The sequence below is a fragment of the Stenella coeruleoalba genome (genome assembly GCF_951394435.1).
Source record: "Stenella coeruleoalba genome assembly, chromosome: 16".
In the NCBI taxonomy this organism is placed as follows: domain Eukaryota; kingdom Metazoa; phylum Chordata; class Mammalia; order Artiodactyla; family Delphinidae; genus Stenella; species Stenella coeruleoalba.
This window is the reverse complement of record NC_137162.1, coordinates 78,362,422-78,385,417: the sequence shown is the minus strand read 5'-3', so window position 1 is coordinate 78,385,417 and position 22,996 is coordinate 78,362,422. Positions and strand designations below refer to the sequence as shown.

General features: G+C 39.5%; 1 protein-coding gene across 5 annotated transcripts in view; it reads right to left on the bottom strand.

Annotated features, from left to right (window-relative positions):
- B3GALNT2 (beta-1,3-N-acetylgalactosaminyltransferase 2) overlaps positions 1–22,996 on the bottom strand; it is a 58,147-nt gene that overhangs the window by 29,577 nt on the left and 5,574 nt on the right. For all 5 annotated transcript variants that reach the window (XM_079899846.1, XM_079899847.1, XM_079899848.1 and 2 more), the window contains exons 2-3: positions 16,609–16,756; positions 3,393–3,493 (exon numbers count right to left, since the gene is read on the bottom strand). In XM_079899846.1, coding sequence (XP_079755972.1) covers positions 3,393–3,493; positions 16,609–16,756 — 249 coding nt within the window. The remainder of the gene's footprint in view (positions 1–3,392; positions 3,494–16,608; positions 16,757–22,996) is intronic.

Genomic DNA, 22,996 nt, shown 5'->3' with positions numbered 1-22,996 from the left:
CAATTTTTGTGATGTCGGGCAATTATCACAGTACGAAAGTAACTGAAATCACTTCAACTAACAAGACAAGCACATCAAACACAGTAAGCATTTCTGACCACCTACTATGTGCCACCTCCCATCATATTTAATCTTTACAACTACTCTATGTGGTTGTGACGTTATCTCCAGTTTACAGATTAAGAAAATGAGGCCCAGAGATACATCTGATTAAGGTCACAGAAAGTGGCAGAGCCAGGAATCAAACCCAGATTTATTGACTTCTGATTCAGTGCTTTTTCTATCTCCCCAGAGCTGTCTAATCAAAGCCAAAAACAGTCCTTTTTGGAAAATTTTCTCAATTACCATAAATGAATCAGGATAGATTACATGAAGCAGCTAATATGGCTGAGAATATCAGTGTCACCTTGAGAAATAACATAAAAACTTATTTTAAAAGATTATTTTATCAAAGTTCTTTGTATTTTTTTAGAGCTGTGGTTTTCCAACTTTACAGATCACACAACCCAGTTAAAAACATTTGTACACATATTAATGTCATATTTATGTATAAAATACACACATATTAATGTCAGTTAATATATTCAATATTAATAAAGATTACATTTAATTTTCAGATAAAAATAAATCCTGTTTTCTTCCCATACTCCAGCAGATCATTTGGATCCCTACTTTAGAGTCCCTAGAACGCTATTTTACACTTAGTAGATGCTCAATAAAATGTGACTAAATGGAATTGATGGCTCCTTCCCAATTACACACATGAGCAGGAGGGAAAAAAGGAGGATACAGATTTTGTCATGGGCTGGGGCAAGCACTGGCCGGAGAGTCTAGACTCCAAATATACTGGATAATAACAAAAGTTTTTCTCTTTAATATACTCAGTAAATAGCATATCCAAAGTGAAGCATGTCCATTAAAGGCAGTAGGTTAAGCACATTATAACACAACTATTTTCTACCTAAAACAAATGCTCCTTGAACTTCAAGCTACCTGGACACAAGATAGCCTGCTGCTTTGATAATGCTATTAATCAAACTTCTATACATCCAAGAGTATCATGATGATTAATGTTCACGGCGACCTTAAGGTATTTAAATAAATCTAAATGCCATTTAAATTATCAAAGAGATAAAATTAGGTTCAATGGTAATTTAGTTATATCTATTTTTAAAAATTGGTAACCTAGGTATTATATATATGAAAATTTTCTATTAGTGAAAAACTCCACTCTTTTACCATTAATGAATAATAGCACTTAAAATAGTAAAAGTCTGGTTAATCTAAAGGTAAGGTTTCTTAAAATTTGGTTTGGCTTGGTTTTGGATTTCAAACATAATTTGTTCTAGGCTACTCTTACATCATCAGTGATACAATATTTTATTGGTTCATGGTCCCTTTGGGACCCCAGTGAAAGCTAAAGCACCCTCTCCCCAGAAAAAAACAATCATACACAAAATTTTGCTTACACTGTTAACTAAATTCATAGACATCCTAAGTAAGAAACCTCTGCTTTACAATGCAGACCTGAAAATATGGTCCAATTCATTAAAAAATATGATTGCAATCCAATTTTACAAAAAGGCAGGTCCTTTAAAAATAACAATATTAAATACTGAACATGTCCCAGGAACTATTCTAAATATTTCATATGTCTCAACGTATTTCATCCTCAAGTCAGTCCCTATAAGGTAAGTACTGTTTACCCCCAGTTTACAGATGACGAAACTGAGGCACAGAGTAGTAAATAATTGTTCGAAGGTCATACAGCTAGAAGATGATGCAGCCTAGACTTAAAGCCAGGAGGCCTGACTCCAGAACCCACGCTCTTAACCATTACACTACTGCTGCCTACAAAGGCAAGGTGCACATAATTATAGAGGTGTGACAAATCTTAAAACACCTGAAGTCATAATCAGTACATTTAAGATTTGCGAGAGTTTCATCTCCCTTAGAACCACAGCTGAACATAATGGGAAATGCTAATAAATAAAGATATACAGGTATAGAGTTATCAACTTTCTAAAATTGGTTCCCTGGTAAAACGGAGAACCTAACTAGGATCACCTTTCTTCATCCTCATCAGAACTATCACAAATTTTTAACTGTAAGGAATAAAAAAATATTACTTGTATTTTCAATTTTTTTTACTATTTGTTTCTCTTGCAGAAGCTTAGGCAATAATTCTTAGAGAAAGCTGAGTCACAATATTTGTATCAAGGTTATTATAAACCAGCAGGCTGGTGAAATCAGCAGTTTTCCTTAAGTTTAAACTTCAGTAACTCAGGATTTGTCTATGCTTAAGGAATTTCCAGATGCGTTTGAATCATACTGAAAAATAAACTCTCCTGGATCCTAAAATTACATATCTATCTATGAAGAGTCTTCACAGATGCCCAGAGTGGTTAGTCTGTCAGGAAGGATGAAAGCTACATTTTGAGGCAAGTTTGATTTTAGTCCGCTAAAAGCAGACCACGGTACTTATTCAGCTCAATAACTCTTCCTCAACATCAAACCTGTGCAGTAATCCCCTGCTCCCCAACCTGCCATCTGTGGTTTTGCTTTTCAGTTACCCACAGTTAACTGTGGTCCAAAAATATTAAATGGAAAATTCCAGAAATAATTCATAAGTTTTAAACTGCATGCTGTCCTGAGCAGCATGATGAAATTTCATGCCATCTATCTCCACCCTGCCTGGGATGTGGCCCATCCCTTTGTCCAGCATATCCCACCGGTGAGTCACATAGTAGCCACCTCAGTTGTCAGACCAACCCTCGAGGCATCAGAGTGCTTGTGTTCACGTCACCCTTATTTTACTTAACTAAGGCCCCAAAGCGCAAGAGTGGTGATGCTGGCAATTCGGATATGCTAAAGAGAAGCCATGAAGTGCTTCCTTCAAGTGAATGGGTAAAAGTTCTCCACTTAATAAGGAAAAAAAAAATCATATGCTGAGATTGCTAAGATCTACCGCAAGAATATTCTGTGAAGTTGTAAACAAGGAAAAAAATTTGTGCTAATTTTGCTGTCACACTTCAAACGGCCAACGTTATGACTACGTGCAGGAAAAGTGCTTAGTTAAGTGGAAAAGGCATTAAATTTGTACAATAAGATATTTTGACAGAGAGAGACCATATTCACATAAATTTTATTATAGTATGTTGTTGTAATTGTCCTATCTTACTATTACTTACTGTTATTAATCTCTTACTGTGCCTAATTTATAAATTAAACTTTATCATCAGTATGTATGAACAGGAAAAAACACGGTATACACAGGGCTTGGTTCTAGCAGGATTTCAGGCATCCACGGGGGGTCTTGGAATGTATCCCTCGTGGGTAAAGGAAGACCAGTGTATACAGCAGTCGTAAGGCTGAGGAAAAAGAAGACTTACCTGGATTCGTGATGTTGAGTAGTTTGCAGGAATAAGGATCTTCCCTGTCTTCCACAGGCACCTCACAGCCATGAGCACCTATTATGAACTTCACAAGCACACTGAGAGATGTGTTGGCATTAACATCAGTTACTGACCTTCACCTTGCACATGCATGTTTCCTCATGCCCATTTCAGAGCTTTTACTTTGAGACACTAGTATTTATTAGGATTAATAATAACTTAATTTTTTTTTGCGCGCGGTACGCGGGCCTCTCACTGTTGTGGCCTCTCCCATTGCGGAGCACAGGCTCCGGATGCGCAGGCTCAGCGGCCATGGCTCATGGGCCCAGCCGGTCCACGGCATGTGGGATCTTCCCGGACAGGGGCACGGACCCGTGTCCCCTGCATCGGCAGGCGGACTCTCAACCACTGCGCCACCAGGGAATCCCCTAACTTAATTCTTCTAGTCTAGCAAAAAAGGGGAACAGGCAAACTAGGAGTTGCTAACTACCAAGTGACTTATGTGTAAGCCCTCTACTGCAGGACTACATTAAAGCAAGAGTGGGTACGTTCGGCCTGGCCACCAGCAAATGCTCATGCCATTTAACAGCAAACTACGGTAAAGACAACTTCTTATGCCCACACGTAAAAACACATCTATACCTGCAATCTCCTTCACTCGCTTTCTTCTATTTCACAAAGTGTTCCTTTTGCTTGAGCAGTCTTTCTACCCCAGAAGAGGACCCCTCCTCTCGTAGACCTTGCTTCACTAGCCACCTGTAACCCATGGCTCCTTCCCTACACATTATAAATACGATGAAGTCTGACATTAATTTCTATCCACCTACCATCCGTCCTTGTCCCCATCACTTCCTTTACAGTGAAGTCCTACAAAGGAACATCTAAAACTGCAGCCTCTGGTTTCTCATTTCCCACTCATTTTATAAAACGGAAATTTTAGCTTCAGTACCCACCACTTCCACCGAGATGTCTACCACCAATACAACTAGCAATCTGCTGTTCAGTCAACAGACACTCTTCAACTCTTCCCTACTTGACTTCTCTGGGGCTTGACAATGCAGGTCTCCTTAGAAAGCTCTCTTTCTCCACGTGGCCCTGCTCAGTGGGATCCCTGACTCTTCCTGCCCAGCTCATCCATTAGAGTGGATATTCCCCCAGGGCTTTGCCCTGGGATCGCTTCTCACTCGGCTCACTCTTTCCACTTGCTCTCCCTGGACAATTTCTATCCCCAAAGCTTCAACCAGCCTGGGAATGATTCCTGAATTAGCATTTCTAGTTTAGACCCAACTTCTAAGGAAAAGATCCATGAATTAATCGTACATCTTCACCTAGACGGCCCACAGACAGCTGTGTACTACAGTCTGCTGCTACTGGGTCATGAGGGCCAACTGCAAAATTTTCAAGAATTTTGTGAGGTGGTTATTAAGCACAGCTTTTATTAAAAATTAAATTTATAAACTTACAATTAAATACATTCTATTAAAAACAAAGGAAATAAATGCTCAAATTCATCATTTCTTATTTATTTCTCTATCATCTCTGATGTTATATGTATCCACTGTATCTGTATGATGGGGATATTATAATGGTGTGCCACTGCCTATCTTCCCCAACTCTGTGTTCAGAGACATCACATTAGTCGCTTGAAACTGGCCATGGTGGGAACACTTAAAGCATGGAAACTGGCAAGCACTACAAATAAGGGTTTGATTTATTGTTCTGTTGATTGTCTAGACTTAAAGTGATGGAGAAAATGTTAGTATTGCAGATCAAACTTAAAAATGTGACATGTTTGTGGCCATTCCATTGTGAATAGTACAAAAAATTGAGGAAATACTCTTCCATTGTTCAAAACCTATCATCTGATTCAGCAAAGACGTCACTTCATTGACTAAGAGTAGAGTTCTGTCACATACCTTAGTTGTCACTTTAGTCTTAATCTTTAAAGGAAATATTCATGTCAGAACTACACTCTCGTCAACCGCAGCCACAGGTTGGTTATAGATACAGAAGTCTGGCAAACAATGACGCATTCTGAGAATCAATATGGAAGTTATAATAGAGAGCATTATATACCTATTATCTGTCAATTATGTGCCCCAGTCTTCATATCAATAAAATTTATAATAAACATATACATACATATAAGCATGCTTTTCTTCAGAGAGTCAGTGAATAAACATTTACCAGCACCAGGTACATGCAGATACCTCAAACTCAACAAATCACAACTAAGCTCCTTCCCCAAGAAAACTGCTCTTCTCATCTAGTATCAATACATTTTGTCTTAATTGATGATTTCATTATTCTCCAAGTTAGAAAGCTAGCAACCATCCTAGAGTCCTCTTCCTCGTTCTACATTCAATTACCTAATTTCCTTAAAAGGTCACCACTTTAGACAAGGACTGCTAAGGGGCTGAGCTAAATAGGTCTCACCGGCTCCCTGAACTCTCAACACGTTGTTCTGCACAATCTGGTCACTGCCTACCTCTAACAGTTGTAACAGTTATAAGCCCTCCCTTCTTTCCTTTTTATATGATAATCTCTCTCTCTCTGCTTCTCTTTCCTTCCCTAAGTGCTCTCTCTCACACTCACCCACAAACGCATATACTCCCTACCCCATAATCTCTGCACTCCAGATACACAGAACTGTATGGAATTTCCCAAACACTCCAAGCTATTTTGTATCTATTTAATTCATAGCATATATAACATTTTATTACACTATTACATCTATTTCCTTCTACTAAACTCCAAGCCTCCATAAAGACTCAGGCTATATGGTATTTATCTATGTATTCTACTATACATAGTATACTACCTGTATACAGAGGATACTTAATAAATACTTGTGAAATTGACAACTTACAGCTTCACTACAAAGGCTTTTAATTAAATAGCGTCCTTGAAATATATGTGGAGTCTGGCTCCTTCAGTGAAATGCAAGACCTGAAAGTAAGCCATAACCACAGAAATGAAAACGGTTTCTTTCACGGACGGCCAATTAAGGCAGAATACCTTTTATAAACAACTAGCATTTAGAATAAAAGTATAAACAGAAATGAATAAATGTGTTAAATTATTGCAGATATTTACCAAATTTGTTTTTTTTAAGCTATCTTCAATAGTTTTACTAGATCCACAAAATTACTCTGCCCCAGGAAGAAGTTTCCGGCTAATATCTACTTTTATATAGGTATCCCATCATTTTTATAAAACAAATCAACAAGCTTACTAAATTTAAAATAAGAATGCTATGATAACAAATAAATTACTGATGAATGCCTGAGTGTTAATTCTACTCATTATATTTAGCTCTGAGTCATTCCCTCAATAGTTTTTGAGTGTCCTACTCTGTGCCAAGTTAGGTTCAAGGTGCTGGAAATACATCAATGAAAAAAGCTGAAGCCCCTATGATCATAAAACACAGTCCAGTGAGGAAAGACAATTTATAAATATACAACTAAATATAATAAACGTGCTAGTTGGTGATATGTATTATAAAGAAAAATAAAGTCAAGTAAGGGAAGACAGAGTTGGAATACCGCTATGATATCTAAACAGAGACCTGAAGAAAGTGAGGAAGTGAGCCATGAGGACATGCAGTGGAGGAATGGTACAGGCAGGGGGAACAGCAAGTGCAAAGGCCCTGAGGCAGGAGCACATTTAGGGTACTAAAGCACAGTGAGGTGGCCAGGGCAGGAAAGTAGATGTAGATAAGGTCAAAGACCACAGTAAAGACCTGGGATTTCACTCGGAGCAAGAAGAGAAGTCAGTGGAGGAATATGAACAGAAAACTGACATAATTTGACTAATTTTAAAAGGATCACTCTGGCTACTGTATGGAAAATAAAACACAGGGGATCAAAGGTGGAAGCAGGAAATTGAGATACGGAAGCTTCTGCAATAATCTAGGTGAGGGGTAATGGTGGCCTAGACCAGGATGGTGGTTCTGATAGCTGTGGTAAAGGTGTTGAGAAGTTGGATTCTGTATACAATGTAAGGTAGCACCGAGAAGATATGCTAATGGATCCGATGTGGCATATGAGACAAAGAAAGATCAAGATAACACTGTACTGTAAATTGTAAAAACCTCGTATTTTCCTGACACCTCAACATCCCCACAAACAGGCTGAAGCATCCCGCCCCGATGACCAGGTCCACTCTGGTGACAAGGCTGGTCCCTGCCACAAGTTCCCCTTCTTGCCCTCCCCTGACACTGACCTCGTGACATTCAAACCCAACAGTGAAATACCTCGCACCTTCTGCTTGTCCTCTCCACCCTGACCCCAAATAAAGACCCCTGCCCACGGGTCCTCACTCTCTCTCGGCTCCCCACCTGCTTCGGCGAGCCCGCTCCTTGGACCCTCTTCCCATTTGGCCCCCTGTGTGGTGTGCCGGGCCTCCGTCTCTAGGACCTGTGAGCATGACAGATCCTTTCACTTCCAATGGCTCTCCCAGTGTAATTCCCATTGCCGTGCTGGAGCGACCCTTACAGATGCAATAAAGGGGACTCACTCCTCCACTCACAGCTCAGACACCAAAGTTTTCATCTGAGCAACTGCAAGAGATGGGTCATTACTTTCTGAGATGGGAAAGGCTAGAGGAAGTGCAGGTTTTCAAGGTGGTTCTGAGGGTAGTGATGACTCTGAGGCCTTTTTTTTCACTTGCTGGGTAATAGGTTCTATTATCATTGCGATCCTGAACTAGAGAAACCTGTCTTGAAAAGGAATGAAAGCTGCTATGAGTGGCTCAAGGGTAAGATGGTGGAAGAGTAAGACGCGGAGATCACCTTCCTCCCCACAGATACATCAGAAATACATCTACACGTGGAAAAACTCCTACAGAACACCTACTGGACTCTGGCAGAAGACCTCAGACCTCCCAAAAGGCAAGAAACTCCCCACGTACCTGGGTAGGGCAAAAGAAAAAAGAATAAACAGAGACAAAAGAATAGGGACGGGACCTGCACCAGTGGGAGGGAGCCGTGAAGGAGAAAGGTTTCCACACACTAGGAGCCCCTTCGCGGGTGGAGACTGCGGGTGGCGGAGGGGGGAAGCTTTGGAGCCGCGGCGGAGAGCACAGCCACAGGGGTGCGGAGGGCAAAGCGGAGAGATTCCCACACAGAGGATCCGTGCCGACCAGCACTCACCTGCCCGAGAGGCTTGTCTGCTCACCCGCCGGGATGGGCGGGGCTGGGAGCTGAGGCTCGGGCTTCGGTCGGAGCGCAGGGAGAGGACTGGGGTTGGCGGCGTGAACACAGCTTGCACGGGGTTAGTGCACCACGGCTAGCCGAGAGGGAGTCCAGGAAAAGCCTGGACCTGCCAAAGGGGCAAGAGACTTTTTCTTCCCTCTTTGTTTCCTGGTGTGCGAGGAGAGGGGATTCAGAGCGCTGCTTAAAGGAGCTCCAGAGACGGGCGCGAGCCACGGCTAACAGCGCACACCCCAGAGACGGGCATGAGATGCTAAGGCTGCTGCTGCCGCCACGAAGAAGCCTGTGTGCGAGCACAGGTCACTGTCCACACCTCCCCTCCCCAGAGCCTGTGCAGCCCGCCACTGCTAGGGTCCCGGGATCCAGGGACAACTTCCCCGGGAGAACGCATGGTGCGCCTCAGGCTGGTGCAACATCACGCTGGCCTCTGCCGCCGCAGGCTCACCCCACATCCGCACCCCTCCCTCCCCCTGGCCTGAGAGTCCCCAAAGCAGCTGCTCCTTTAACCCGTCCTATCTGAGCGAAGAACAGACGCCCTCCCGCGACCTACACGCAGAGGCGGAGCCAAATCCAAAGCTGAGCCCCGGGAGCTGTGCGAACAAAGAAGAGAAAGGGAAATCTCTCCCAGAAGCTTCAGAAGCAGCAGATTAAAGCTCCACAATCAACTTGATGTGCCCTGCATCTGTGGAATACCTAAACAGACAATGAATCATCCCAAATTGAGGAGGTGGACTTTGAGAGCAAGATTTATTTTTTTCCCCCTTTTCCTTTTTGTGAGTGTGTATGTGTATGCTTCTGTGTGAGATTTTGTCCGTATAGCTTTGCTTCCACCATTTGTTCTAGGGTTCTATTCGTCCGTTTTTGTTTTTTTTTTTTTTACTTTAAAAAAATTTTTTTTCTTAATAATTATTTTTTAATAACTTTATTTTATTTTATCTTACTTTATTTTCTTTTATCTTCTCTCTTTCCTTCTTTCTTTCTTTCTTCCTTTCTTTCTACTTTTTCTCCCTTTTATTCTGAGCGTGTGGATGAAAGGCTCTTGGTGCTGCAGCCAGGAGTCAGGGCTGTGCCTCTGAAGTGGGAGAGCCAACTTCAGGACACTGGTCCACAAGAGACCTCCCAGCTCCACGTAATATCAAACGGCGAAAATCTCCCAGAGATCTCCATCTCAACACCAACACCCAGCTTCACTCAACGACCAGCAAACTACAGTGCTCGACACCCTATGCCAAACAACTAGCAAGACAGGAACACAACCCCACCCATTAGCAGAGAGGCTGCCTAAAATCATAATAAGGCCACGACACCCCAAAACACACCACCAGACGTGGTCCTGCCCACCAGAAAGACAAGATCCAGCCTCATCCACCAGAACACAGGCACTAGTCCCCTCCACCAAGAAGCCTACACAACCCACTGAACCAACTTTAACCACTGGGGACAGACACCAAAAACAACAGGAACTACGAACCTGCAGCCTGCAAAAAGGAGACCCCAAACACAGTAAGATAAGCAAAATGAGAAGACAGAAAAACACACAGCAGATGAAGGAGCAAGATAAAAACCCACCAGACCTAACAAATGAAGAGGAAATAGGCAATCTACCTGAAAAAGAATTCAGAATGATAGTAAAGATGATCCAAAATCTTGGAAATAGAATAGACAAAATGCAAGAAACATTTAACAAGGACCTAGAAGAACTAAAGATGAAACAAGCAACGATGAATAACACAATAAACGAAATTAAAAATACTCTACGGCTTCCCTGGTGGTGCAGTAGTTGAGAGTCTGCCTGCCGATGCAGGGGACACGGGTTCGTGCCTCGGTCCGGGAGGATCCCACATGCTGCGGAGCAGCTGGGCCTGTGAGCCATGGCCGCTGAGCCTGCACGTCTGGAGCCTGTGCTCCATAACGGGAGAGGCCACAACAGTGAGAGGCCTGTGTACAGGAAAAAAAAAAAAAAAAAAAAACTCTAGAAGGGATCAATAGCAGAATAACTGAGGCAGAAGAACGGATAAGTGACCTGTAAGATAAAATAGTGGAAATAACTACTGCAGAGCAGAAAAAAGAATGAAAAGAACTGAGGACAGTCTCAGAGACCTCTGGGACAACATTAAATGCACCAGCATTCGAATTATAAGGGTTCCAGAAGAAGAAGAGAAAAAGAAAGGGACTGAGAAAATATTTGAAGAGATTATATTGACAACTTCCTTAATATGGGAAAGGAAATAGTTAATCAAGTCCAGGAAGCACAGGGAGTCGCATACAGGATAAGTCCAAGGAGAAACACGCCAAGACACATATTAATCAAACTGTCAAAAATTAAACACAAAGAAAACATATTAAAAGCAGCAAGGGAAAAACAACAAATAACACACCAGGGAATCCCCATAAGGTTAACAGCTGATCTTCCAGCAGAAACTCTGCAAGCCAGAAGGGACTGGCAGGACATATTTAAAGTGATGAAGGAGAAAAACCTAGAAAAACCAAGATTACTCTACCCAGCAACGATCTCATTCAGATTTGATGGAGAAATTAAAACCTTTACAGACAAGCAAAAGCTGAGAGAGTTCAGCACCACCAAACAAGCTTTACAACAAATGCTCAAGGACCTTCTCTAGGCAAGAAACACAACAGAAGGAAAAGACCTACAATAACAAACCCAAAACAATTAGAAAATGGGAATGGGAACATACATATCGATAATTACCTGAAATGTAAATGGATCAAATGCTCCCAACAAAAGACACAGATTGGCTGAATGGATACAAAAACAAGACCCATATATACACTGTCTACAAGAGACCCACTTCAGACCTAGAGACACATACGGACTGAAAGTGAGGGGACGGAAAAAGATATTCCATGCAAATGGAAACCGAAAGAAAGCTGGAGTAGCAATTCTCATATCAGACAAAATAGACTTTAAAATAAAGGCTATTACAAGAGACAAAGAAGGCCACTACATAATGATCAAGGGATTGATCCAAGAAGAAGATTTAACAATTGTAAATATTTATGCACCCAACATAGGAGCACCTCAATACATAAGGCAAATACTAACAGCCATAAAAGGGGAAATCGACAGTAACACATTCATAGTAGAGGACTTTAACACCCCACTTTCACCAATGGACAGATCATCCAAAATGAAAATAAATAAGGAAACACAAGCTTTAAATGATAAATTAAACAATTGATATTTATAGGACATTCCATCCAAAAACAACAGAACACACATTTTTCTCAAATGCTCATGGAACATTCTCCAGGATAGATCATATCTTGGGTCATAAATCAAGCCTTGGTAAATTTAAGAAAACTGAAATTGTGTCAAGTATCTTTTCCGACCACAACGCTATGAGACTAGATATCAATTACAGGAAAAGATCTGTAAAAAATACAAAGACATGGAGGCTAAACAATACACTACTTAATAACCAAGTGATCACTGAAGAAATCAAAGAGGAAATCAAAAAATACCTAGAAACAAATGACAATGGAGACACGATGACCCAAAACCTATGGGAGGCAGCAAAAGCAGTTCTAAGAGGGAAGTTTATAGCAATACAATCCTACCTTAAGAAACAGGAAAACATCTTGAATAAACAATCTAATCTTGTACCTAAAGCAATTAGAGAAAGAAGAACAAAAAACCCCCAAAGTTAGCAGAAGGAAAGAAATCATAAAGAGCAGATCAGAAATAAATGAAAACGAAATGATCTTTACAAAGATCAGTAAAACTAAAAGCTGGTTCTTTGAGAAGATAAACAAAATTGATAAACCATTAGCCAGACTCATCAAGAAAAAAAGGGAGAAGAGTCAAATCAATAGAATTAGAAATGAAAAAGGAGAACAACTGACACTGCAGAAATACAAAAGATCATGAGAGATTACTACAAGCAACTAAATGCCAATAAAATGGACAACCTGGAAGAAATGGACAAATTCTTAGAAATGCACAACCTGCCAAGACTGAATCAAGAAGAAATAGAAAATATGAACAGACCAATCACAAGCACTGAAATTGAAACTGTGATTAAAAATCTTCCAACAAACAAAAGCCCAGGACCAGATGGCTTCACAGGCGAATTCTATCAAACACTTAGAGAAGAGCTAACACCTATCCTTCTCAAACTCTTCCAAAATACAGCAGATGGAGGAACACTCCCAAACTCATTCTACAAGGCACCATCACCCTGATACCAAAACCAGACAAGGATGTCACAAAGAAAGAAAACTACAGGCCAATATCACAGATGAACATAGATGCAAAAATCATCAACAAAATACTAGCAAACAGAATCCAAGAGCACATTAAAAGGATCATACACCATGATCAAGTGGGGCTTATTCCAGGAATGCAAGGATTCTTCAATATACGCAAATCAATCAATGTGATACACCATATTAACAAATTGAAGGAGAAAAACCATATGGTCATCTCAATAGATGCAGAGAAAGCTTTTGACAAAATTCAACACCCACTTATGATAAAAATCCTCCAGAAAGTAGGCAAAGAGGGAACTTTCCTCAACATAATAAAGGTCATATATGACAAACCCACAGCCAACATCGTCCTCAATGGTGAAAAACTGAAAGCATCACTAAGATCAGGAACAAGACAAGGTTGCCCACTCTTACCACTCTTATTCAACATGGTTTTGGAAGTTTTAGCCACAGCAATCAGAGAAGAAAAGGAAATAAATGGAATCCAAATCGGAAAAGAAGAAGTAAAGCTGTCACTGTTTGCAGATGACATGATACTATACATAGAGAATCCTAAAGATGCTACCAGAAGACTTCTAGAGCTAATCAATGAATTTGGTAAAGTAGCAGGATACAAAATTAATGCACAGAAATCTCTTGCATTCCTATACACTAATGATGAAAAATCTGAAAGTGAAATCAAGAAAACATTCCCATTTACCATTGCAACAAAAAGAATAAAATATCTAGGAATAAACCTACCTAAGGAGACAAAAGACCTGTATGCAGAAAATTATAAGACACTGATGAAAGAAATTAAAAATGACACAAATAGATGGAGAGATATACCATGTTCTTGGATTGGAAGAATCAACATTGTGAAAATGACTCTACTACCCAAAGCAATCTACAGATTCAATGCAATCCCTATCAAACTACCATTGGCATTTTTCACAGAACTAGTACAAAAAATTTCACAATTTGTATGGCAACACAAAAGACCCCGAATAGCCAAAGCAATCTTGAGAACGAAAAACGGAGCTAGAGGAATCAGGCTCCCTGACTTCAGACTATACTACAAAGCTACAGTAATCAAGACAGTATGTTACTGGAACAAAAACAGAACTATAGATCAATGGAACATTATAGAAAGCCCAGAGATAAACCCACGCACATATGGTCACATTTTTTTTTTTTTTTTTTTTTTTTTTTTGCGGTACGCGGGCCTCTCACTGTTATGGCCTCTCCCGTTGCGGAGCACAGGCTCCGGACGTGCAGGCTCAGCGGCCATGGCTCACGGGCCCAGCCACTCCACGGCATGTGGGATCTTCCCAGACCGGGGCACGAACCCGTGTCCCCTGCATCGGCAGGCGGACTCTCAACCACTGCGCCACCAGGGAAGCCCTGGTCACCTTATCTTTGATAAAGGAGGCAGGAATGTACAGTGGAGAAAGGACAGCCTCTTCAATAAATGGTGCTGGGAAAACTGGACAGGTACAAGTAAAAGTATGAGATTAGAACACTCCCTAACACCGTACATGAAAATAAACTCACAATGGATTAAAGACCTAAATGTAAGGCCAGAAACTATCAAACTCTTAGAGGAAAACATAGGCAGAACACTCTATGGCATCAATCACAGCAAGATCCTTTTTGACCCACCTCCTAGAGAAATGGAAATAAAAACAAAAATAAACAAATGGGACCTAATGAAACTTAAAAGCTTTTGCACAGCAAAGGAAACCATAAACAAGACCAAAAGACAACCCTCAGAATGGGAGAAAATATTTGCAAATGAAGCAACTGACAAAGGATTAATCTCCAAAATTTACAAGCAGCTCATGCAGCTCAATAACAAAAAAAACAAACAACCCAATCCAAAAATGGGCAGAAGACCTAAATAGACATTTCTCCAAAGAAGATATACAGATTGCCAACAAACACATGAAAGAATGCTCAACATCAATAATCATTAGAGAAATGCAAATCAAAACTACAATGAGATATCATCTCACACCAGTCAGAATGGCCATCATCAAAAAATCTACAAACAATAAATGCTGGAGATGGTGTGGAGAAAAGGGAACACTGTTGCACTGGTGGTGGGAATGTGAATTGGTACAGCCACTATGAAGAACAGTATGGAGGTTCCTTAAAAAACTACAAATAAAACTACCATATGACCCAGCAATCCCACTACTGGGCATATACCCTGAGAAAACCATAATTCAAAAAGAGTCATGTACCAAAATGTTCATTGCAGCTCTATTTACAATAGCCAGGAGACGGAAACAACCTAAGTGTCCATCATCGGATGAATGGATAAAGAAGATGTGGCACATATATACAATGGAATATTACTCAGCCATAAAAAGAAATGAAATTGAGTTATTTGTAGTGAGGTGGATGGACCTAGAGTCTGTCATACAGAGTGAAGTAAGTCAGAAAAAGAAAGACAAATACCATATGCTAACACATATATATGGAATCTAAGAAAAAAAAATGTCATGAAGAACCTAGGGGTAAGACAGGAATAAAGACACAGACCTACTAGAGAATGGACTTGAGGATATGGGGAGGGGGAAGGGTAAGCTGTGACAAAGTGAGAGAGTGGCATGGACATATATACACTATGTATAGCTAGTGGGAAGCAGCCGCATAGCACAGGGAGATCAGCTCGGTGCTTTGTGACCACCTAGAGGGGTGGGATAGGGAGGGAGATGCAAGAGAGAAGAGATATGGGAACATATATATATGTATAACTGATTCACTTTGTTATAAAGCAGAAACTAACATACCATTGTAAAGCAATTATACTCCAATAAAGATGTTAAAAAAAAAAGCTGCTATGAGTAAGATAGGAAATCTATAAATGTTCACTACTGGTGACAAGAAAATTCACAATTGTGATTCCCCCGCATAGCTACTCAGTCACAAGCATCCCAGCTGAATGCAATCCTGAGGGCCTTCTCTGCTTATCAGTGACTTCGCATAAGCAGAGAAGAATCGTCACATAACTAGAAGTCCAAACTTCCATGCTTCACTTCCACTAGTCCCTCACTATATAATCTTCAGAGGCTGCTTTCCCTGAGAAGACTAAGGCCTTGCATTCCTAACCAACAACCGAGCCATCTAATGTCAACGTGTGACGTGCTACCCAAGCTCAGGCCTGGAAGGGTGGTTGGCAAAAAGAATATGGCAAACTATACAAACCGCAGATCACACACAACCAAATGATACAGAGCTGAAAAACATTAAGTATATCTCTTTTGGCTTAAAATCTTGGTTAAATTTACTTTTTGGGCTCAACTACATGGAGGAAAAGCAAAATGAAATAGTCATTTCTGAGGAAAAGAAGTCACATATCTGAATTAACATCTCTGACTCTCCAAGAAGAGATTTTTCAGAACACTTATTCAATACGTCACGCAAGGTGTGAACTCAAGAAACCTACCGTTGGGGCTTCCCTGGTGGCGCAGTGGTTAAGAATCTGCCTGCCAATGCAGGGGACATGGGTTCAAGCCCTGGTCCGGGAAGATCCTACACGCCGCGGAGCAACTAAGGCCATGTGCCACAACTACTGAGCCTGTGTGCCACAACTACTGAGCCCATGCGCTGCAACTACTGAAGCCCGCACACCTGGAGCCTGTGCTCCACAACAAGAGAAGCCACTGCAATGAGAAGCCTGCGCACTGCAACGAAGAGTAGCCCCCGCTCGCCGCAACTGGAGAAAGCCCACGTGAAGCAACAAAGACCCAATGCAGGCAAAAAAAAAAAAGAAAAGAAACGTACCGTTGACTTAATGCTGGGTGTTGTACTAAATGCTTCAGCCAGGTGCTTCTTATCACATTGCGAAGTTCATGGTTATTGCGGGCTGACAGCACACCAACTACCACATCATAATGCCTAGATTTCCACTGGGGAAGTAAGGCCAACTGATCTAGAAATAAGCAATAGTAAATCAGAAATGTCATTTCTCAATTACTGTTAAGTTCAATATGTAACATAAAAATGTTTATTACAAGGTAATATAAATATATGTTCATATTTGCAGAAAATACAAATAAATACAAAGAATAAAAAACCTAAAGCACTCATAAAACTCACCATCCAGAGATAAGCACTACTAACATTTTGGTGCAGAGTCTTTTTGCTTCCACACCTATGTATGTATTCGTGCTCACCCAAGTATATATGTAAATTCTTCAAAACAAGTAAGACTTTTCTGATAAGAATCAGTTTGGAAGGTCAATGTGGCATAAACCATACAATAGTAGGCAGTAAGAGCCAATTATAAAATGCTGGCTTTTTATTTTAGCTATAAAAGTTATTTAACTCCTTGAGCCTCAGTTTCCTTAAGTAGAAATGGGTATAATAATACTTATCATAGAGTTATAAAAATTAAATGATATAATGTGTATAAAGGTTCTGGTTTGGTAGCAGGCAAAGAGTGGGCATTCAATGGCAACTAACAACAACAACAACAAATGTGCTGTCAAAGGTGAAGTCCTACATGAATATTAGTTATTAAGTTTGGGAGATGAAGTTGAAGGACTACCATGCTGGAAAGAATCAGAACTCTTATTCATGCCAATAAATTCTACAGCCAGCAAATATTTATCACTTGAATAGTGCAAAGGATGAAGGAGGGGAAACGTTTGTAGTTAAAAAAAAAAAAAAATCAAGGAACAAGTCATTTTTTACTATCATATTTAATGGACAGGATTACATTTTTAAAATATGTCCTTAGAGGGAGTTCCCTGGTGGCCCAGTGGTTAGAATTCCAGGCTTTCACTGCTGTGGCCCCGGTTCAATCCCTGGTCAGGGAACCGAGATCCCACAAGATGCACACCACCCCCACCCCAAAAAACTGTCCTTAGAGAAAAATAGAGGGAAAGATACTTTGTCCCTGTTTTTCATCACCAGTTTCAAAGCTTGAGAGCTACAAGCTAATATATAGCTCTCATTAGGGATCCCATTTCATCTCTTTCTTCAGCAGTGGAAACTGATCCCACAATGTTTCCAAAAATAAATTACTGCAGGCCACAGAGCTTTACTGTATTAAATGAAATGTTTTTATATGCCATAGAATCTAGGGATTCAAAAGACAACAAAGACATGTTGATATTTCTTCAAGGGAGAATACTTTAAATGCTTATGTAAAATTGGCAATGAAAACCTAGTCCCTCCCCCGACTTTTTCACAGAGAAATATTAGCAGTAAGCACATTTTATAGACAGGAGTGAGGAAAATGCAGTAACCAGACATATCTGACATTGATTCTACAGCCAACATGCTGCACAGTATCAGTAAGAAGTTACTTAAATCCTTGTGCCTCAGTTTCCTAATCAGAGAAAGTTGATACCAAAAACAGTCTTTTAGATACTCTATTTCATCTGTTTCAAAATGTCTTCTCAAAAGATTAAAAAGCTTTAAAAGATTAGAAGAGCAAAAATTATATGCATCCCAAATGCCTCATTTATCTGACTTCATGAGAAAACAAGGTTGCTGCACAAAAGTAAAATTTCAAAATAACTGAAACATCCCTTTAAATACCAAACATCACTACCTTATTTTTGACGGGTAATCAAAATAAATCTTTTAGAGATGGATTACATGAAACATCATTTAACCTTTTCTTAATGACAAAATCTTTTTAAAATTTTTCTCAAATTTCTCTATCATTAATTCTAGTCGCAGCTTCAGTTCAAATTCTTACCTTTCACCTGGACCTACAAGGCTATCCTAATAGTTCCTCCCAGACTTCTCCATGAGATTTTTCTAAAAATAAATAAATCAATAGACACGAAGATAACCATGTGGTATGTGAAAGCCTCACGGATTATCGCTGAAAAGTACTTTTTCATCTTATTCCACCTCTCTCTGCCACTGCCAATCCTCTCTGCTTCTCATCCACATCTCAGCTGCCTCTACTGAACTGTGTTACTTTTTACATGCACTTCTCTTTTTGTTGCAGAAGAGAAGTACATGGCAGATTCTGGCCTTTTAGAGAACTTCTACTTCCAGAAATACTGAAAAATAGGTTTTTAAAGCCTCAACCAAAAAACTGTTAGAACTAATAAACAAATTCAGTAACGTTACAGGATACATAATCAATATACAAAAATCAGCCGTATTTCTACACAGTAATAAACTATCAGAAAGAGAAATTATGAAAACTCCCAATTTCAATCACATCAAACAGAATAAATACCTAGGAATAAATTTAACCAAGGAGGTAAAAGACCTGTACACTGAAAAGTATAAGACATTGATGAAATAAATTAAAGAATACAGAAACAAAAGATATTCCATGCTTGCTAATAATAATATTGTTAAAATGTCCATACTAGCTAAAGCAATCTACAGATACAGTGCAACCTCTATCAAAATTCCAATGGCATTTTTCAGAAATCAAAAAAAAAAATCCTAAAATTTGTATGGAACCACAAAGACCTCGAAAAGCCAAAGCAATCTAGAGAAAGAAGAACAAAGCTGGAAATACCATGCTTCCTGGTTTCAAACCATATTATGAAGCTACAGTACTGGCATTAAAACAGACACATAGATCAACAGAACAGAATAGAGAGCCCAGAAGTAAACCCATGCGTATATGGTCAATCCATTTACAACAAAGGAACCACGAATATACAGCGGGGAAAGGACAATCTCTTAGATAAATGACGTTGGGAAAACTGGACAGCCACATGCAAAAGCATGAAACTGAACCAACTAACTTATGCCATACACAAAAATCAACTGAAAATGGATTAAAAACTTGAATGTAAGACCTGACACCATAAAACTCCTATAAGAAAACATAGGCAGTAAGTTCCTTGACATTGGTCTTGGCAATAATTTTTTTAGATTTGACACTGAAAGCAAAGGCAACAATAGCAAAAATAAGTAAGTGAGACTACATCAAACTAAAAACCTTCTGCACAGCAAAGAAAACTGTCAACAAAATGAAACGACAACCTACCAAATAGGAGAAGATATTTACAAATCATGTATCTGATTAATATCCAAAATATACAAAGAACTCATACAACCCAATACCAAAAAACAAAGAATCCCATTTAAAATTCAGCAGAGGATCTGAATAGACATTTTTCCAAAGAAGACATGCAGACTGCCATCAGGTACATGAAAAGGTGCTCAAAATCACTAATCATCAGGGAAATGCAAATCAAACCCACTATGAAACATCACCACACCTCTTAGAATGCCTATTATGAAAAAGATAAGAAATAACAAGTGTTGGCGAGAAGGTGGAGAAAAGGCAACCCTCATACACTGTTGGTGTGAAAGTAAATTGATGCAGCCACTAAAAAATGAAAAACAGTATGGAGGTTCCTCAAAAAATTAAAAATAGAACTACCATATGATCCAGCAAAACCACTTCTGGGTATTTACCTGAAGGAAATGAAAACATTCACTAGAAAAGACATATGAATGGGGATGATATGCATGATAGTGAACATGGGGATGTTCATTGCAGCACTATTTACAATAGCCAAGACATGGCAGTAACCTAAGTGTCCACTGATGGATGAATGAATACAGAAAATGTGTTCTTTATACACAATGGAATATTATTCAGCCATAAAAAAGAAGGAAATCTTGCCATTTGCAACCATGTGGACAGACCCTGAGGGCATTACACCAAGCGAAATAAGTTGGACAAAGACAGGCTGATACCATATGAACTCATTCATATGTAGAATCTAAAACAAACAAAACACCAAACTCATAAATACAGAGAACAGAGTGGTGTTTGCCAGAGGCTGGGTGTAGAGGGTAGGCATAATGGGTAAAAGGGGTGAAAAGGTACAAACTTCCAGTTATAAAATAAATAAGTCATGGGGATGTAACATACATCATGGTGACAATAGTTAACAAGACGGTATTGCAGGGAATTCCCTGGCGGTCCAGTGGTTAGGATTCTGGGCTTTCCCTGCCATGGCCCGAGTTCAATCCCTGTTTGGGGAACTGAGATCCCCCAAGCCGCACGGCATGACCCCCCCCCACACACCAAAACAACAACAACAACAACAACTGTACTGTATTTAAATGTTGCTAAAGAGAGTGGGTCTTAAAAGTTCTCATCACAGGAAAAAAAATTTGTAACTGTGTGTGGTGACAGATGTTAACTATACATACTGTGGTGATCATTACAGAATATATACATGTATCAAATCATTATGCTGCACACCTGAAACTAATGTAATTTGTCAATTATATCTCAATTTTTTTAAATACTGGTTTCTTCTGCCACATACCATCAATGTAAATCAGTCCAACAGACCTGTGAGTAGTGTGTCACACAGTATAAAACTCAAAGTGGAGAGTTCCCTGGTGGTCTAGTGGTTAGGATTCACCGCTTTCACTGCTGTGGTCCAGGTCCGATCCCTGGTTGGGGAACCGTGATCCCGCAAGCCACGTGGCACAGCCAAGATTAAACAAACCAACCAACAAACAAACAAGCAAAAACTCCTCAAAGTGGATGCTGTGTAAGAATGCTGCCCAGCTTTCCAGTTCCCCCCCCTACACTTTCATCATCCTCTGCTCAATGTTGCAAGTACAGGGTACCTAGTTTGATTCTGGTGTCTGAAAACAGGAAACAAAAACAAAAAAAACTAAGAAGTGAACATGAGACAAAGAATAAAGATAATTCACAGAAAAAGAAATGCAAATAGCCAACGAACCTATAAAAAACGGTTCAACTTCACTAGAAGTCAAGTTTGAATTACAGCAATAATAAGACACCAGTTTTCTCCTACATTCAAACTGACAAGTATCTTCTTAAATGATAATACCCAAATGACTGATGTTTTGATAGAGGTAGTTTTTTCAAGGAAATGGCTACTCTCCTATGTTGCTAATAGGAATGTAAGTTGGTATAGTATTCTGCAGTAAATTTTGCCAATATACATCAAATACCTCAGAATTGTATAACTTTTGTCCTTGGCTAAGAATATAGGCTAAGGAAATAATCAGTGATGCACTAAAAGATCTCTATTCATCACAGTGTCGTTTCTTAATAGGGAAAAACTGCAAAATACATGAATGCACAAATAAGGCATCAGTTACATAAATTATGGTGTATCTATATGCTAGAATACGATACAGACATTAAAATTGTTTTAAGCATTTCATTAAATGCTGTTCTACATCTCATTAAGTCAGATAAGCAGGCTATAAGAACTATGTACATACTATTTGGTTCCACTTATATAAAGTACAAAGCAGGCAAATCTCTGCCACTGAAGATCAGGATCATGGGTACCACTTCTGGCAGTGATAAGAAGGGAGCATAAAGGAAGCTTCTAAGGTGTTGGTAGTTTTCCTGTTTTTAATTTGGGTGCTGATTAGCTGGGTGATTCAGTTTGTGAAACTACATCAAGCTCACATTTACGTGCACTTTTCTGAATGTACATTATATATCAAAAAAAAATTTTAATACTAAATAATTCCCCCGACCATGTTTTATATGTATTGATACATTCAAACATTGCCCAGTATAGATCATTTTTCTTTCCTTTTTAAAGAATAATTTCAAAATTTTTCTTTGTAAAGTAAAATTTGTAAATTTTTCTTTGTAAAGTAAAATTTGTAAATTTTTACTTTACTTTGTAAAGTAAAATTTGTTTTACTTTTATAAGAAAAAATGTAAGTCATGGAATGTGAACGATCTATAGGTGACAAACTCATTCATACTTTCCCAGTTTTCTCCTCTTGATTCATTCCTTCAAGTAACTGAGCACCTCCTATGTTCACTGCTTTAGATGGCAAATATATAGCAATAAACAAATCTTCATACTGTCAAGAATAATTAAAACCCCACACAAGCTCCCTGAAGGCAATGACCATTTCTCTTTTTAATATGTAGTATATCCTGAGAGTCTGGCAACCTGCTGGACTCTGCACTGAAAGTGGACGTCCAAAAGTTTATTAAAGACTCCAAAACTGACTGCTCAAAATAAGCCCAAAGATTCTTAAAAATTAGACTAAAATTTCCACTCTCATGTGCATGTCTCACATGACACCAACCACAAACAGGCAGGAATCTTAAAAATGAAGAAAACATGCAAGTTCACCACGTATCTACTAATAAGGACAATCATTATACACACTACCAGCGTGCTCTCACCAATTTCAGATACCTCCCCAAACACCT